The sequence below is a fragment of the Ochotona curzoniae genome, unplaced genomic scaffold (genome assembly GCF_017591425.1).
Source record: "Ochotona curzoniae isolate NIBS_2020 unplaced genomic scaffold, NIBS_Ocur_1.0 contig_883, whole genome shotgun sequence".
NCBI classification, from domain to species: domain Eukaryota; kingdom Metazoa; phylum Chordata; class Mammalia; order Lagomorpha; family Ochotonidae; genus Ochotona; species Ochotona curzoniae.
In genome coordinates, this window is record NW_024466599.1 from 34,798,116 (window position 1) to 34,813,380 (window position 15,265).

Sequence of the window (15,265 nt, forward strand, 5' to 3'; positions counted from 1 at the left end):
GTCACTCTCCTAGTGATTGTTGAGAAGTGTTGCAAAGAAAGTATTCTGTAGTAAAACTGTCTCCATATTTCTATGTTTGGCTAAGTTAGTGAAGGAGTCACGTTAAACTAAGGTCTTTTTTCTCCCCTAAATTATATGTTAATACTGAATTATATATAGCTATAGATATTTAGTCATTTTTGGGTGACAGCTTAGTTCAGGTGATTTTCAGTATGATTTAGGAAGTTTGGTTTGAATTTTCTATCACCCTCTACGATGTGCAAGTGTTTGTATCTGGAGAGGGCTTAATGCTTTTGAAGTAGTGAAATTTTAGGTTGAGAATGCATTTATATCATAGATTGATAGAAATGTAATTTTTGAGATATTTAAGATAAAGGTAAAATAAAAAAGATAAAGAGTCTCTCAAGATCATACATGACTTGTGAGAGTGGAACAATGACATCTAATGAGGGTAGGATGATCATGAGAATTAAAAAATGATTTATCGCATATCATGTGCTTGTTTGAGTACTTGATACAGTCCATGTTATCACTCTATGATAGTTACTAGCATGACATTACGATTATGTGCTTTTGTGTTTGCATAAAGGGGAAATACATGCTGGTGTAGGTTTTGGTAATGTATATTTATGTGGATTAACTGTTGATATCAAGCAATACTAAGAAACAGTTTGAGAAAATAGGTCTTTTTTTTCGCTGATAGGCTTCTTTACACTTCTGCATTCTTAGAATACTTTACTGGTGACATACCTGTGACAAACATTACAAACTGGACGTTTGTAATTTTCTTAATATTAGTATCCTTCATAGCACTGATCAAATATATGCTGACTAAATGATTCATGTTAGGTTTAGCTCTCCAGATTTTAGTGCCTCTTTTGAAATGTGGTCCTAACAGGAGGAAATTGGTAATTTACATACAAATACCATGCAATAAGAAGCCTTGGAGGGTGTCTTGATGTCTGTGTCTGTGATGTAGTACTGATTTTGAGGTGACAAGAGATATTTAGTTGCTGTCATAAGAACATAATATATAATGAATGACTTCACCAGCAGAGCTTTATGTTCTCATAATTCTGAAGAAGAGGTTCAGCAGGGGTTGTTTCTCCTGAGCCCCTCTCATGGACTTGCAGGTGACTGTCTAGTGGCTGTGTCCTCACTTGATCTTTTGTCTTTGTGTACATTTCCTTAATGTCTTTCTTCTGTTTCTTATAAGGACCACCCTGATTCTTTAAGATTAGTGCCCTACCTTTATGACCTCATGTAACGTTAAGTACAGTTGCAATGGGGATTAGGACTTCAATATATGAATTCTGGGAGATGCAATTTATTCTGTATCACAGGGTGAATGGAAAGTACACAAATAAGACTTTTGTTAACAAGGTACAAATTCTGCTGCCTTTGTGCTATTGTGACAAATCATGTAATTTTTCTAAGCATCCATTTTCTCATCACGAAAGAATGACAAGAATTATTACTAGATTATTTGTAGTATAATTATTACAAGATTTGCCTCAGATTTCAAAATGTTTATTGCTAGACTTTCTATGTTGACAGAAAGGTAGCAGATATTGATTATTTGTTAGGAAGCTAAAGTAAAATGAATGTCATTAGAATTTTATCTTCCAGAAACTAGAGGTTGAAGATTGGCAGCCCTTGAGCCAGAAACAGCTTTTGAACTTCTTGGCCCACATGAAAAAATGGTTGTCAACTTTCTACTTTATATGTACAATTCATATACAATGTTGTATATTGTATTATCCTAATGTTGTATATACTATTGTTCTAATATTGTCATTTGTAGCAAACGTTTTCTTTTTTTCTTCCTCTAGACACATCTGGACAATTATATATTGTATTGAATTTTGAGATTTGTTTAGTCTTATTAATACTTCTCTGTTTAGGCACTTCTTGTTATGTCACCATATGACTAAATTAGATTAAAGTTAGTCATTTTACCAGCAATATTACAAAGGCAACATTACACTATTTTTTATTACATTTTACCAGGAAGTATGTAATTAGTTAAGACTGTGTCTGTTAGATTCTTTTAATGTAGGAAGGTAAGGTCCTCACTTTATAGTTAAGTGATTTGTAGAGTGATACTTTCAGATCATGCCACTGTCATATTCTCTTACAATTTGTTACCTAGTGATTGCAGAAGTCCTCGATTGCCTTCTGAATCATGTGCTCTATCGTGCCTAGACAGTAGTGATTTTCTAAAGTGAGTAAGAAAAAACCACATCTGAAAATCATTCCATATCAGTTAATAGAAATCTTTTAATTGTATTCCAATTTGGATCATGATTTAATCACTTATTGTCTTGGCAGTAGTTTTATATTCAACAGTTTGTTGCCTGAGCATAAAAATAGGTTTTTACCTGCACAGCTATTAGAATAGCTAAAAAAGTTAAGTTTTGAAGATGTAGACAAGGATGGAAGAGAGTTGGAACTCTTATTTATTGATGTGAAAATGTGACATGATATAGTGTCTTTGGAAAGCAGTTTGACAGTTTGTTACAAGGTTGACCATAAAGTTGTCATATGACCTAGAAATCCCAATCTCAGGTATTCCAAAAGTATGTTCACTCAAAAACCTGAGCCTGTTCACATATTGCCATTGCTAAAACAACCAAAATGTGTTTCAATGAATGATGTTACCATCACATGATTAGAATTCATGATTAGAATGACACACTGACATGGAAAATGAGCTACAAATAGAGCAAACCACATGGACCAATCACAATCTCAACAGCATTATACTGCATAAAAGAGGCCAGATTCATAAGCTACTTATTTTTGGGGTCTATTTATAGGAGGCTCCTGGGAAAACAAATCTGTAGGGATGGAGAATAGATCAGTACCTGCCAGATGAACAGTCTGACTAAGAAGAAGCCTAAGGGAATCTTCTTTGTGGTAGTAAAATGTTTCTTTTTATTTTGATTTTGGTGTTATTTTGTACATACTTGTCAGAATATAAAAAATTGGTCCATAGAAATAGTGAATTCTATTGCACATAGAACAAATAAATTTTCAAAAAATAATCAAAAAACCTGAAGAAATTTAAGAGTTTTTCTTTTCTCGTATAATTGGAGCTAGATTTTCAAGGAGCAGGACTCTTGAAAGAAGGGATAAATTCATGTATATTTTTGTGGGATAACATCAAATTCTCCATTGAGGGATCACTGTCTAATATATCTCTCCCTAACCTCCAGGCTGTATGGGATGCTTATTTCCTTGCAGCTTTCTGTAAATGAAGTTTTTGATGTTTTTGAATTTTTACCAGATGAACAGTGATATCTCTGTAAATTTAATTTGCATCCTTTTTATTATAGATAAAGTGGAATCTCTTATGAGTTTTAGTACCACTGCATATCCATTTTTCCAGTAAGCTATCCACTCATGACTTTTGCTGATCTTTTCCAGTAATTTTATTTTCTTCTTCAGATGTTACAAGTTCTTTAAGTAGCAGAGGTGCAAGTTCTTTATATTATGGTGGCACTTTTCTTCTGTCTACTTTAAATCACCTGAAGATGATCCTCTTCCCCAACCTTTTGTTTTTCATGCTTTATTTAGTGCTAGATTGACTTTGCTGCCTAAGACTTTACAGTGCGTTAGCATCTGGCAAATCTATTGGTAGATAACGACCAGCTTAGGGCTGGCATTATGACATGGCTGGCGAGACCACTACCTGTGATGCTGCATCCAATATGAGCACTATTTTGGAGCTACTTGCTCTTCTGATCCCAGTTCCCTACTAATCTGCCTGGAAAGACAGTGGATAACCTGGAATCTTGGGCTCATACCACTCACGTGGGAGACCCAAATGGCTTCCACTTGGTCTTGTCCTTTGGCTGTTGCAATCATTTGGGGAGTGAATTAGTGGAAGCAAGATCTCTCTCTTCACTTTCTCTGTTATCCTATTGCCTGCCCCAATGCCTTTATTTTCCCAAATAAATAAATAAAACTTGTAATAAAAAGAATGCAATAATGTCTAGTTGAGATTTTGTTTCAATGGTGGAGCATCTGGAGCTCAAACTTGTGATTAGATGTGATGCTAGTTCTATAGGCCATGGCTTAACCCAATTCCCAACAAACCAGCCCAAACTGAAAATTCTTAAGGAACTGTGGACTACCCTTTGATTTTGGCCCTAGGTTATTTTTTTCCTTTTTTCCCCCATTGTCTCATAATTTTCTTCTGCTCACTGCAATTACTTAAAATATATGGTGATCCGTTGAGGAATTTGTTAAAGAGAACTCTAATAATTTGTGAGATTGTCTAGCAAAATTTGGTCCTTTTAGGATAGGTCTCTATATAGGATATTCTTAAGAAAATCAATTTTGCTAATTCTATTCACTTAGGTCCTCTAGTTTGTTGGTGTGTCTGTGGTGTTTAGTCTAGTTCCATGAAAGCTTATGTACAAATGGATTTTGTTCTTCTTTTTTTTTTTTTCTGAATTTTTGGAAGCAAAGTAGTTTGGAAAAGCACAGTGGTGAAAAATGTATGCCAGGTATTTCCTGGATTCCAGCCATAATATGGGCTGTCACAATTGACCCTCTAAATGCAATGATATTGCCTGCCCCTTCAGCTAATCATTTGTTGTTTGCTGTTTTCAGAAAAATGCCTGGTACATTTTAATGACTTTGAGATCCAACTAATGTTCAGAAATGGGCACTAAGTCCTTGCATTCATTTAATAATACTGAGAAATTGTTTTGGGTAAAGTGGTAGTCAGAAGTATTTTCAAGGTGGAGAAATGGCTCAAGTACTTAGTGTAAAACATACCTAAATTCCTCACAAACCTCTATCATCATCTTCATTTTGGATGATCCATCTGTTTGAAAGGCTAAGTAAGAGGAAAACAAATAGTGAGTGGAAAATTGTGAGTGTGTGTGTGTGTGTGTGAGAGAGAGAGAGAGAGAGAGAGAGAAAGGAAGAGAAAGGGAGTTTGTGTGTATGGACAGGTCTTGTCGGGTAGGTATGTGAGCAGCAGGGCTAGAGTGAGTTAATGCATTTCTTCTCATGTGCTATATTTATCAGCAGCATGGATAAATCTATCATAGTAACCTCCCTGCTTGGTGGAGAGAGGTAAACATCTCCTCTATTGTATTCGTTTCCCTTTTTCTAAGGATATGCTTTTTCAGCAGTAAAGCAGTTAGAATTATCAGGTCCTAACCTGCATACATTATTTTCTTCCCCCTGCCTTCTTTCACTTGTAGGTCTTTTAAAGCTAATTAGTATCATCAATTGCCACCTTGGATTTCTTTTTTGGTGAAAGGAATTAGAAAAATGTTAAAATTTGAGTGACATCATTTATTTTGACATCAAAAATTTTTCTTCGATTTGTGAAAACATTTTTCTTATACTTTATGAAAGAAATTAACCATTTCTCTTCCACTTTCAGAGACACCATTTGAATTGTATGGAAATGTATTAAGGAAAAGATAGCATGAAAGGTTCATTCTAGCTTTTTAAAAATATCATAATCAGAAATATTCATTTTTCTTTTCCTGATTGTCTAATACTCCCAAATCTACTTTGAGTCATTAATATTTTCCAATAAATATGATTTTAGAGACTCATAAAACTACTTTTGGTGTGCATTTACTCATTTCTGTTTATAAATTTGTCCTTACGTTGTAATTTCCCTTCAGAGTCCTTTTTCAGTCTTCCATATTTTAACTTCTTATATGAGCTGACATTTTTATATTGTCTGTAAATGCCATTCAACAATACTCCACAGACAAACGTTAGGAAGTATTACTTTGATTAATGTTGTTGATATTTGTCATCTAGATTCCCAGTCATTATATTATGATAAACAGATTAATCATATGTGTTGATGTTCAGTGGATACCTGATCTCTTATGGGTACGTGCGTGCAATTACAGAGCAGAATAGTTAGCTTGGTGAAATTCATCTCTTCAAGTTGGAGCACGCCACTCCATTATTCTGCTACTAGTTTACTATTATCCACTACTGAAAAGTGTTTTCAAGTTATCGATCATTTAGGTAAATATCCTGAGGAACTGTTTTCTTACTTAATAAATCTAAAATCTTACTTAATATGTATCCTCCACAAAAGCAGCAAAGTCTGAGCTGGCAAAAGACTTTAATGCTATCTATTCCGAGACTATACGGGGAATTATGCAGCTGCTGTCCTTGGTGATGAAATTATTTCATGTGAATTCTTAAGGAAAACAATTAGTTTAAAAGGCCAAATAATCTTCTATGTACTGTTTGGTGGCTGTTGTTGGTATCTTCACAGATCTATTTGAACTTCTAGAAAAAATACTGACTCCAGTATCTTAATGTCTTGAGTTCCTGACTGCCAGGCAGAGGAAATGTTTAACTATTTTAATCATGTTTCTGTATCTCAGTAAGAAAGCCCTTATGAGAGGAAATGACAAGGTCCTACCACAAAGTTATCTCTTATCAGTTATAGTCTCAGTCGATAATGATTTGTCAAATTGGACATGTGTAAAATGCAAGGGCTGTGTTATTTACTTTGGAAAGGAAAAATTAGATGAAGCTGATAAAGAAGGAGTCATGGCTTTTGTTAGGAGACAGAAACCATTAGGGACAGTCATTGTTAGCTTAGGAAAGTGTCCTTGGACCCCTCCCTTTGCCCCAGCTGAAACCTAAACCTGTTTGAATCATTCTTTGCAACTTGAGGGGACGGAGGGGTAAAGGAGGGAAGAAGTATGAAGACAGATTTGACAGAGAGTAAGTATTTTAAATGGAGAGCAAAATGTGGACCTTAAACAAACCTATTTCTGTGAGTCGGGAAAAGCTGCCCTTTGTTCTGGGTCCCTTTCCCGCTCCCATTTATTTAGATTTTTTTGAAAGCTCATTTCTTGTCCTTCCCAACGTGTAGCATTCCTTCACGTACAGTGTATGTTGCTCTTCTGTTTTTTGCCTTTCCGCCAATGTGATTCTTTTTCATTAGTGCGGCAGAGAAAACACAGCCTGCTCAGAGCAGCATGAGTCAGTGCATACTTTACATACCTCTATCCTCACAGCACTCCTCTGGGCTTGTCTCAGTGTCCATTCCTAGTGTTCCTCACAGAGGGGAGCGTGGAGGAAAAATGACTGCTCAGTTTGTTGTGTTGGGGGTGAAGGTAAAGACCAGGAGCTGAAGGCCAGTCTTGCTCTTTAATCATTTGCCTAGATTTCAGTAGAGCAGGCAGTCAAGGGCTTAGGGAGACTTAACAGGATGATGTTTCCAGAGGCTAAGAAGCAGTCCAGCTTACAGGCCAGGACCCCGTAAACCTCTGGAAGCTGATAGAGGGATGCCACAGCAGCCTCACAGAGAATAGGTTGGGTCATAAATATTTGTTGAAGATGGCAGAAAAAAAGACCTTTGCCACCTCAGAAACTTTATCTGCTTTTTTAGTTTGCTCGGTCTTAAACTGATTAGTAACCACATATCTTTCTGTAAGTGCCCCTGTTAGCTTAGTCTCTAACGATTTCCAGGAAAATTAACATTTTATAAGGAAGGACTTGACATGTGAAAGGGCCATGGCTCTGTCTGACCATGGCTACAGTTTTTCTTTGAGTGAAATTATAGCTCTGAGGAAAAACAAAGCCAATCATCTGGTGAAGAACAGTATAAATACTTATGATTTAATATTGTATTCCAAATTGAGTAAGAAAATTTTTGGATATTTTTATAATTATAGATTTGTAAGAATGAATTTACAATATAAATTCTGAATTAAAAATTTCATTTCCTATACAGATCAAACTTAAAATTGTTTTAAATTCAGGGCAGTTTTGTTTGTTGGTTAATATTTTCATAAATACAATTTTTTAAACATTTTTTTGTTCTGCTTTTGGAATTGTGTTCTGCTTAGTAGTATAGTCTGGTTTTGTGGCAAGATGAAAGAAATTTCTGTTTTTTTGGCAAGACAAAATAGGTTCTGGTTTTCTGGCAAGATAAATTTTCTGCATATCGTCGCTTTTGCAATCACAGAGGGAGGCTGCAAAGATGCTTTAATGATGTGGTCATTTCAGACAAGAAAGCTTAGTGATCACTTTTTTATTAAAATGAAGATGAGTGTCTAAAGTTACAGTTTTTATGATTTTTAAACTTACTCCTTCTTTTCACCTCATGGTGCCCATCTGTCTGTAAAATATTTTCATCAGTAATTTGCAATGCTTGTGCTTGTCGACTTTTTTATTTTTGGAAGTAAAATTATTCTTGGGTCATGGTGTAGGATCTTGAGTGCTTTATCACCAATCATGAGATTAACATAAAGGTTTGTTTTGTATGCTTACAGAGTGTACTGCACAGCGATGTACTTAGGTATATAGAGACTTATTAATCTTTGCCCTTTTGAGTGTGAAGCATATGAACAGAAGAGTCAAACATGTGAACCAACACTTTTTGTCTTTATACAAATTTAAAATACTAGAAATCTATTTGAGAGTCAGAGATAGATAGCATTTTCATTTTTGAGATTCACTCTTCCCAAGCCATTCAAGGCTGGGTTTGTGCTGGATCCAGAGCTGGGTGTTGGGAATACAAACTAGATCTCCCTCCAGGAGAATTTTAACCTAATTATTTGAGGGTCTGCATTATCCAAAAGGTAGAGTCCAGAGCTGGTGCAGGAAGAAATTCTGTCTTACCTGGGAACCAGGTGTTAGCCTCTAGGCTAACCATATGCTCTAGCTGTCTCCTTTTTTCCTTGTCTATGTCAACTGATATCCTTCTGTTTTTAAGTCGAGAAAATCTAGACCATAGTGAATTGTGGCTTACTCATTATCAAATCAGATGGCAAATCAGTTGAAACACTAGTCTAGACTCCAATCCTTACTTTAGGGATTTTTTCTTTTACTTTCTCCTTTGACATCTAGATTTCATTAACTATATTATCCACTTTATAATCTGCTGATTACTTCTAGGTTTGGCTTTTCCTTTTGTGATCTTTTTTTTTTTTAATAGTCTTTCTTTCCTTCCTTCTTTTCCTTCAGTTTGTTGATTGCATGCTGTCTTATTCCCTAATTCTTTAACCTTTCAGATGTTGGTTGGCAAAATGTTTCATTCCTTGAATGACAAGTTTTGGTATTGAAATTTTTTTTTATGTATGAGACTTAAATTTCAATGTAAGTTACCAAGTATTTTAGAAGAAAAGCTTCAAAGTCACATTCCCACACATTGTTTTCCCTTTAGAGGTATAAGAAGCAAGGTATTTCTCTGAAGGCGAATGCAAGGGCATATCACCTGCTTCCACTCTTGTGGCGTTTGTCCCAGCCTTGGTGTGTATGCTCACAATGTATTACTTCTAGAGTAAAACAATAAAGTATTTACTATTTAGAAGCTATAGCTTTTTTTTTTTTAATATTTGAGTAGTATTGAATGAATTTAGTTGCTCTGAAATGTCTTTTTCTGAAGTCTGTTCTGTTGATTTTACATTTGCAGGTACCTGGGGCCCAAGATTTGGTGGATTTCTCTCCTGTTTATCGATGTCTACATATATATACTGTCCTGGTGAGTCTTCCTGTTTCCAGTAAACATGGATATTGAATTCAAAATTCCACTTTCTCATTTTAATAGCTTTTAAAATTTATTATTAAGAAAGATGAGAGGCAATTATAAAAGATAATTAGTTCTTGTGATTTTTTTTTGTCTTTTGTTTGCTGTATAACATGGTTATGTATCTGTCAGTCATCAGCGAATTATAAATATTCACAATTATTCAGATTTCTCTTTTAAATTCAAAAAAGTATTGTTTAAATAAAAAATCTTAGCTTTACATATTAAAATAATATTTGTGGAAGCTATTTACTGTATTATTCCTGATAATGATTCCTTTTGTCATAGAACACACATGGAAAAAGGAAGTATCTATGAGTGTTAACCTATGTCTGCACATCTTTGCTCATTTTATTTCTTTACATATTTAACATAGTTGTACTTTGTTGTTCCTCTAGACACTTTAGAACATGGTCTGTGGATGTTACGATCAGGAAAATTTTGTGGTAATCTCCATTAGTTTTAGAAAAAAAATTCCTTTTTTCTCTTTCATCCTCCTACTTTGTATTCAGATTCTCTTCCTCCTTTTCTCTTTTTCCTTTCTTCTCTCCTCTCTCTCCAATAGATGTGCCTTTTTATACAAAGGTGAGTGCAAATGTCAATTGATGCATAAAATAGGTAGACAATTCTATTCCAATCTCAAATATTGGAAATGTAATAAATCATTTACACCTCAGGTTATGACATTCTGTTATCATTTCACCAAGGCTCTAGTCCATTTTACTTCAGTATCTTTTTTCCATTTATTGCTACGCATGAACTCACTTTTCCCACAGCTCCATGGATGCTAGTTTTAATATGTTTAATATGTGGTTCTGGATATGTCTGCCTGTGGAAGGAATGTGGTGACTTGGTATTCTGTGGTGTCTCTGGCTATACTTCTTAGACTTTTATTTAGCCTTGTCCTGTTAGTGTCTGTATTTTGGTATCATTTTTCTTCCCCCACTACTGCATCATAATTGGTGGTTTTTATTTGCTCGTTTTAATAATCATTTTAGTCATCAACACTTAAATATCTCTAGCATTCCCCTGTAACAGGTGGTATTCACTAATGGCTGTATGTATAATTTTTGATAACCAGGAGTAGAATTATTGGATCATAAGATATAGTTCTGAAGCACAGAATTCTTGGGTAGATTAATTTATAATTCTAGCTAGTGATTTTGAATGGCATTTCTTTATTTTAGTTTGTGTTGCTTTACTGGTTACAATTCTGTCTCTCTTCATAGACTTACTAATCATTCAGAGTTTACTTACATAAAATGCCTGTTTTTAATCTTTGCCAAATATTTGTATTAGGTTTCTTTTGTTTTCTTTATCTTCTAAACTGGAAATAGATGTTTTAGAATTTGCATAAATTATATATATTGACAGTGTATGATCCCACTATCTTTTTCCCCTCAAAATTTCACCAGATTTTAAATTGTATGATTTTTTTCATGAAATAAAAATCCTTGTTATATAATCAAGTCTACCACTTTTAGCATTTTTAGAGCCATGTTTTAAAAATATTGCTCTCAATCTCAAGGCCATTATGATGTGCATTTTTCTCTTCATTTGTTTGAGACACACTGTTGTATGTTGTATGAGGCACAGATATAGCTGTAGTTTTTCCTTGTGATGTGTTCAACTTTACCAATTTTTTTTCTTAAAATTTATTTATTTTGATTGCAAGGTCAGAAATAGGAGGAGAGACAGAGAGGAAGATCTTCCATCAAATGATTCACTCCCCAAGTGAGCGCAGTTGCTGGAGCTGATCCACAGCCAGGAGCCAGGAGCTTCTTTCTAGGTCTCCCACATGGGTGCAGGGTCCTAAGGCTTTGGGCTGTCTTCAGCTGCCCTCTCAGGCCACAAGCAAAGACCTGGCTGGGAAGTGGGGCTGCTGGGATTAGAACCGGCACCCATTTCGGATCCTGATGCATTTAAGGTGAGGGCTTTCCCTGCTAGGCCACTGTGCCAGGCCCCAGCTTTACCAATTTCATCAGCTATGTCATAATCTTATATCAGCCATTAATTCTATTATTACCTTTGTCATTGACTGCATTTTAGTTTGTATGATGACTTTTTCATAGCTCTGTTTTATTTTATATTTGCTTTTTAAATGTTTCTAAATATATATGATAAAAGTAGTTTCTTTTTATTTCTCTTCTCTTAAATTGCCTTAATTGTTCATAGACCATTTCCATACCATAAACTTTTGAATCAGCTTAAGTTTAGAAATAAAAAATTTTATTGAATTACAGACAAGTTTTGGGAACAATAGCTCCTTAATAAAGTTGAGTCATCCTAGTCATGAAAAAATAATATCATTTTTCCCTTGAAAAGTTTATTTTTTTGGTTTTATTTTTTGTTTATTTGTTTTTAGGTATATTTGTTTATTTTCATTTTGTTTGAAAGGCAGAGATACTGAGACTGTAAGAATTTTTCTTCAAATGCCTTCAACAGTTGGTCAAGTTGAAGCCAGAAGCTCAGAATTTAATGGAAGTTTCACATGTTGGTGCTAGGGGCACAACTAGTTGAGCTGTCACCTGCTGTCTCCAGAGGTGCGGTTCCAGAACTCAGATCCGTGCACTCTGGTGGTGATGCTGTGTCCTAAGCAACATCTTAGCCATTGTGCCAAATGCTTGCCCTGGATAAGGTCTTTGAAATGATCTAGTGGAACCAGTTAAGACCCAATGTTAGCGATCTTAAGCATTCTTTGTTACCATCATAGTGACAGTTTTTGTGACAATTTCTATTTTCAAGTTAGTTATTGCTGATATTAAGAGAAATTGTTGTACGTGTAAGTTGGTTTTAAATCCTCTTAGTTATAGCAGTGTTTTTTGATTTAGGATAGGCTATATAGTCAGCCATATTGTATGCTACGTTGTCTTTTTTCTTTTTATCCATATATCACAGTGTTCTTTTACTATCTTACTGTATCAACCACGCTCAGTTTTATTTTGTAGTAGTAGATTTTCAAGTCTAATTTTGAAAAGGATTTATAGGAAGTGTTTTAGTTGCCTGATGTTTATGTTTATAGTAGGTTTTGCCAAGTTTTAAATCTGACTGTTGCTAGATTTTTGATACTTAAAACGTGAAAATGATTGTTGAGTTTTATTGGTTGTACACATATATTAATATAATCCTGTGAATTTATCCTTTAATTAAAACATGGCAAATTTAATTGCTATATTTTCTGACATTAAATCATTCTTCAGATTCATTTAATGAATATGTATTACTACAATTGTAGCATTCTGTGAAATTTAAGACCTTTTAATTGTTGCTTTATATATTTTTTGATACTTCCTTATGTGGTCAGAATTAACACAAGCCTGTGTCTTTTTGTGTGTTGCTCTTATAAGACTTTAAAGTTAAATGTTGCTTTAGCCTCATTCTAAAGAATTGAGCATCTATCCCTTTTTTCTCTTTTATGAAGTGACTTATGTAAGATAGAACTTATATGTCCCTTTGAAAATTGAGTGTTTATGAAAATTTTTCTGTCTTCTTTCTTTACTCCTTATCCTTCTGTGCTTTATAATTTTGTTTAGTCTCTTCAGTAGTAAGTATGGATGTAGAATCTCACAATTATTTATCAGTTCGACGCTTAGAGAAAAACTCATATTTATTCACATTGCCTCAAGGTAAACTTTATAATCAAAATAGAAAAATCAAATAAAAATCTATGGAAGTAAAGAATTTTTTGTTTGTTTCAAGTTATATTGTCTACGCCAGCAATACTTTGTGTATTGTGGCTACTCAGCAAATAAATAAATGAATAACTAGAGAAATAAATAAAAGCTAAGAAAGTCGTATTTCTGCTTGAACATATGTTGATTCAATTCTTATTTTTCAGTTACTTTATCAATGAACAGTTCTTTGATTTCACTTCTCTTTGAATTACTTTTGAAGAAGAAAGGATACGTACATAAGTCAAAAACCTATGCTTTAAGATGATAACACTGTGCCACAAGGGGATTTATATTCTTTAAATGATTATGATGGTGATATATTATATCACTGTATTTATTTTAGTTTTTATAAGCTGTATTTAGATTTTATTATGTGAAAATATCACAAATTAACTTGACATGGGAACTCTAGTAAGCCAGCCATAAGTGTGTTGAAGTAATTTAATTGCATATTTACAAACTGTAAGCCAGCCATAGATAAAATGGTACAATAATTACCTGCTGAGAGTAGTTACACTTATTGAATAAAGAATGCCTGAGTGTCTGACACATCATTGCCATTTAATAAATGACCATTGTCCAACATATATCTAATGTTGATGGACAGACACAGTATTGATGTTTTAAAAAGTGTATGGAGTAAAGTATAAATGTATGTAGGGATTCTCTTCTGTCATCGACATGCTAATTTTACATTTGAAAATCATACATTCTGAAGGTAGAAAGACTTCATGGTCCTGGCAAATTGTGTGGAATATAGAATACATTGGTAATTAGAGATCATAAGGCTCTAGAAAAACAAGAGGACCTTACATTTCTCATTTAAAAATAAATTCTACATAGTGTTGTTCCATGATGATGAAATAGTTGATCTTCATAAATCTTCATAAACAGTTGTTTGTTGAGCATGGTTTATATGGAAGAAACAGGTTTCTTTTTCATTCACAGTGTTTCCTACTTTTGAAATGGTACAGCTCATTCTGTTCTATGAAATATATGCTTATGTTTAAGAATTTTGAATAATTGCTCACATATCTACTTTGCTACTGTAAGTGTCAGAGCATGTATATCTTATAGTGGTGACTCTTCAGAGTTTTTGAGGGCTGGAAGAATTATAATTTGTCACTTTTGTGTTTCCTTATTTTCAGGACACTAATTTGAAACAGATGACTTCATGCATATATTTATAATTAAAGTTTTATTTTTAATATCAAAATGATGTAGTTATTTAATATACTTAATAATAATGTTAGGACTTAAGGGCAGAGGTTTGGGGAAAGGGATAATGAGGATCAAGGAGAAAATAAGTCATACGTTCTCTCTCATTCCAATGCTTTCCCCTTTTTCACTCTCACTTGTCATCAACCCAATATATTCTTCATGTTACAACCTTGAATCTCAATCTTACTTGACCTTTAACTTGTTTTCCGTTCCGTTTGTCTTGTTTTACACTATGTGCTTCTGCATAGTGTGTGCACTTTGCTGCTGCTTGTATTCCTCGGTTCCCAGGACTCTGCATCTGTCCTATTTGTAATATTTGGGTTTTTGCCTTTATAAATGATAGCCTCTACACTTCTTTTGGAAGTGCTAATGGCTTCCAAATCTGTTTCTTCATTCCAAGCTTTTCCTGGAGGCTTAAATTTTAGTGTATGTGGTTATCTGTATGCCCTAAACTTTAGATATTCCATAGATGATATCAACTGTTTTGCTGTACATGTTAAAATGAATCCATTGTCTTTTGCTTTCTCCCTATTTAATTTTCTTCTTCTGATTTTTTAGTCATTTTGGGTAATTATCATCTCTATAATCACCATCCAAAAACTGAAATTTTTTACAGCCCAATATGGAGATCTCAAAACTTTGCCTTTTAAATTCCGTTTTACTCCATGTTATTCTCCCTTCTTCTACAATTATTTACCCACATTCACATTTTCATCAGAATTACTAGGAATAGTCTGTCTGATGTTTCTACTTTAATATGTTAAACCTTTAATTCAGCCCTTTCTGTATTTATGATAGTCTGAAATATATGTGCATGTTTTTACTTGAA

The 15,265-nt window shown here is 34.0% G+C and overlaps 1 protein-coding gene across 5 annotated transcripts in view; it reads left to right on the forward strand.

Annotated features, from left to right (window-relative positions):
- The window catches only part of EXOC6B (exocyst complex component 6B), a 498,452-nt gene that overhangs the window by 195,699 nt on the left and 287,488 nt on the right, over positions 1-15,265 (forward strand). For all 5 annotated transcript variants that reach the window (XM_040993234.1, XM_040993232.1, XM_040993230.1 and 2 more), the window contains exon 8: positions 9,428-9,496. In XM_040993234.1, coding sequence (XP_040849168.1) covers positions 9,428-9,496 — 69 coding nt within the window. The remainder of the gene's footprint in view (positions 1-9,427; positions 9,497-15,265) is intronic.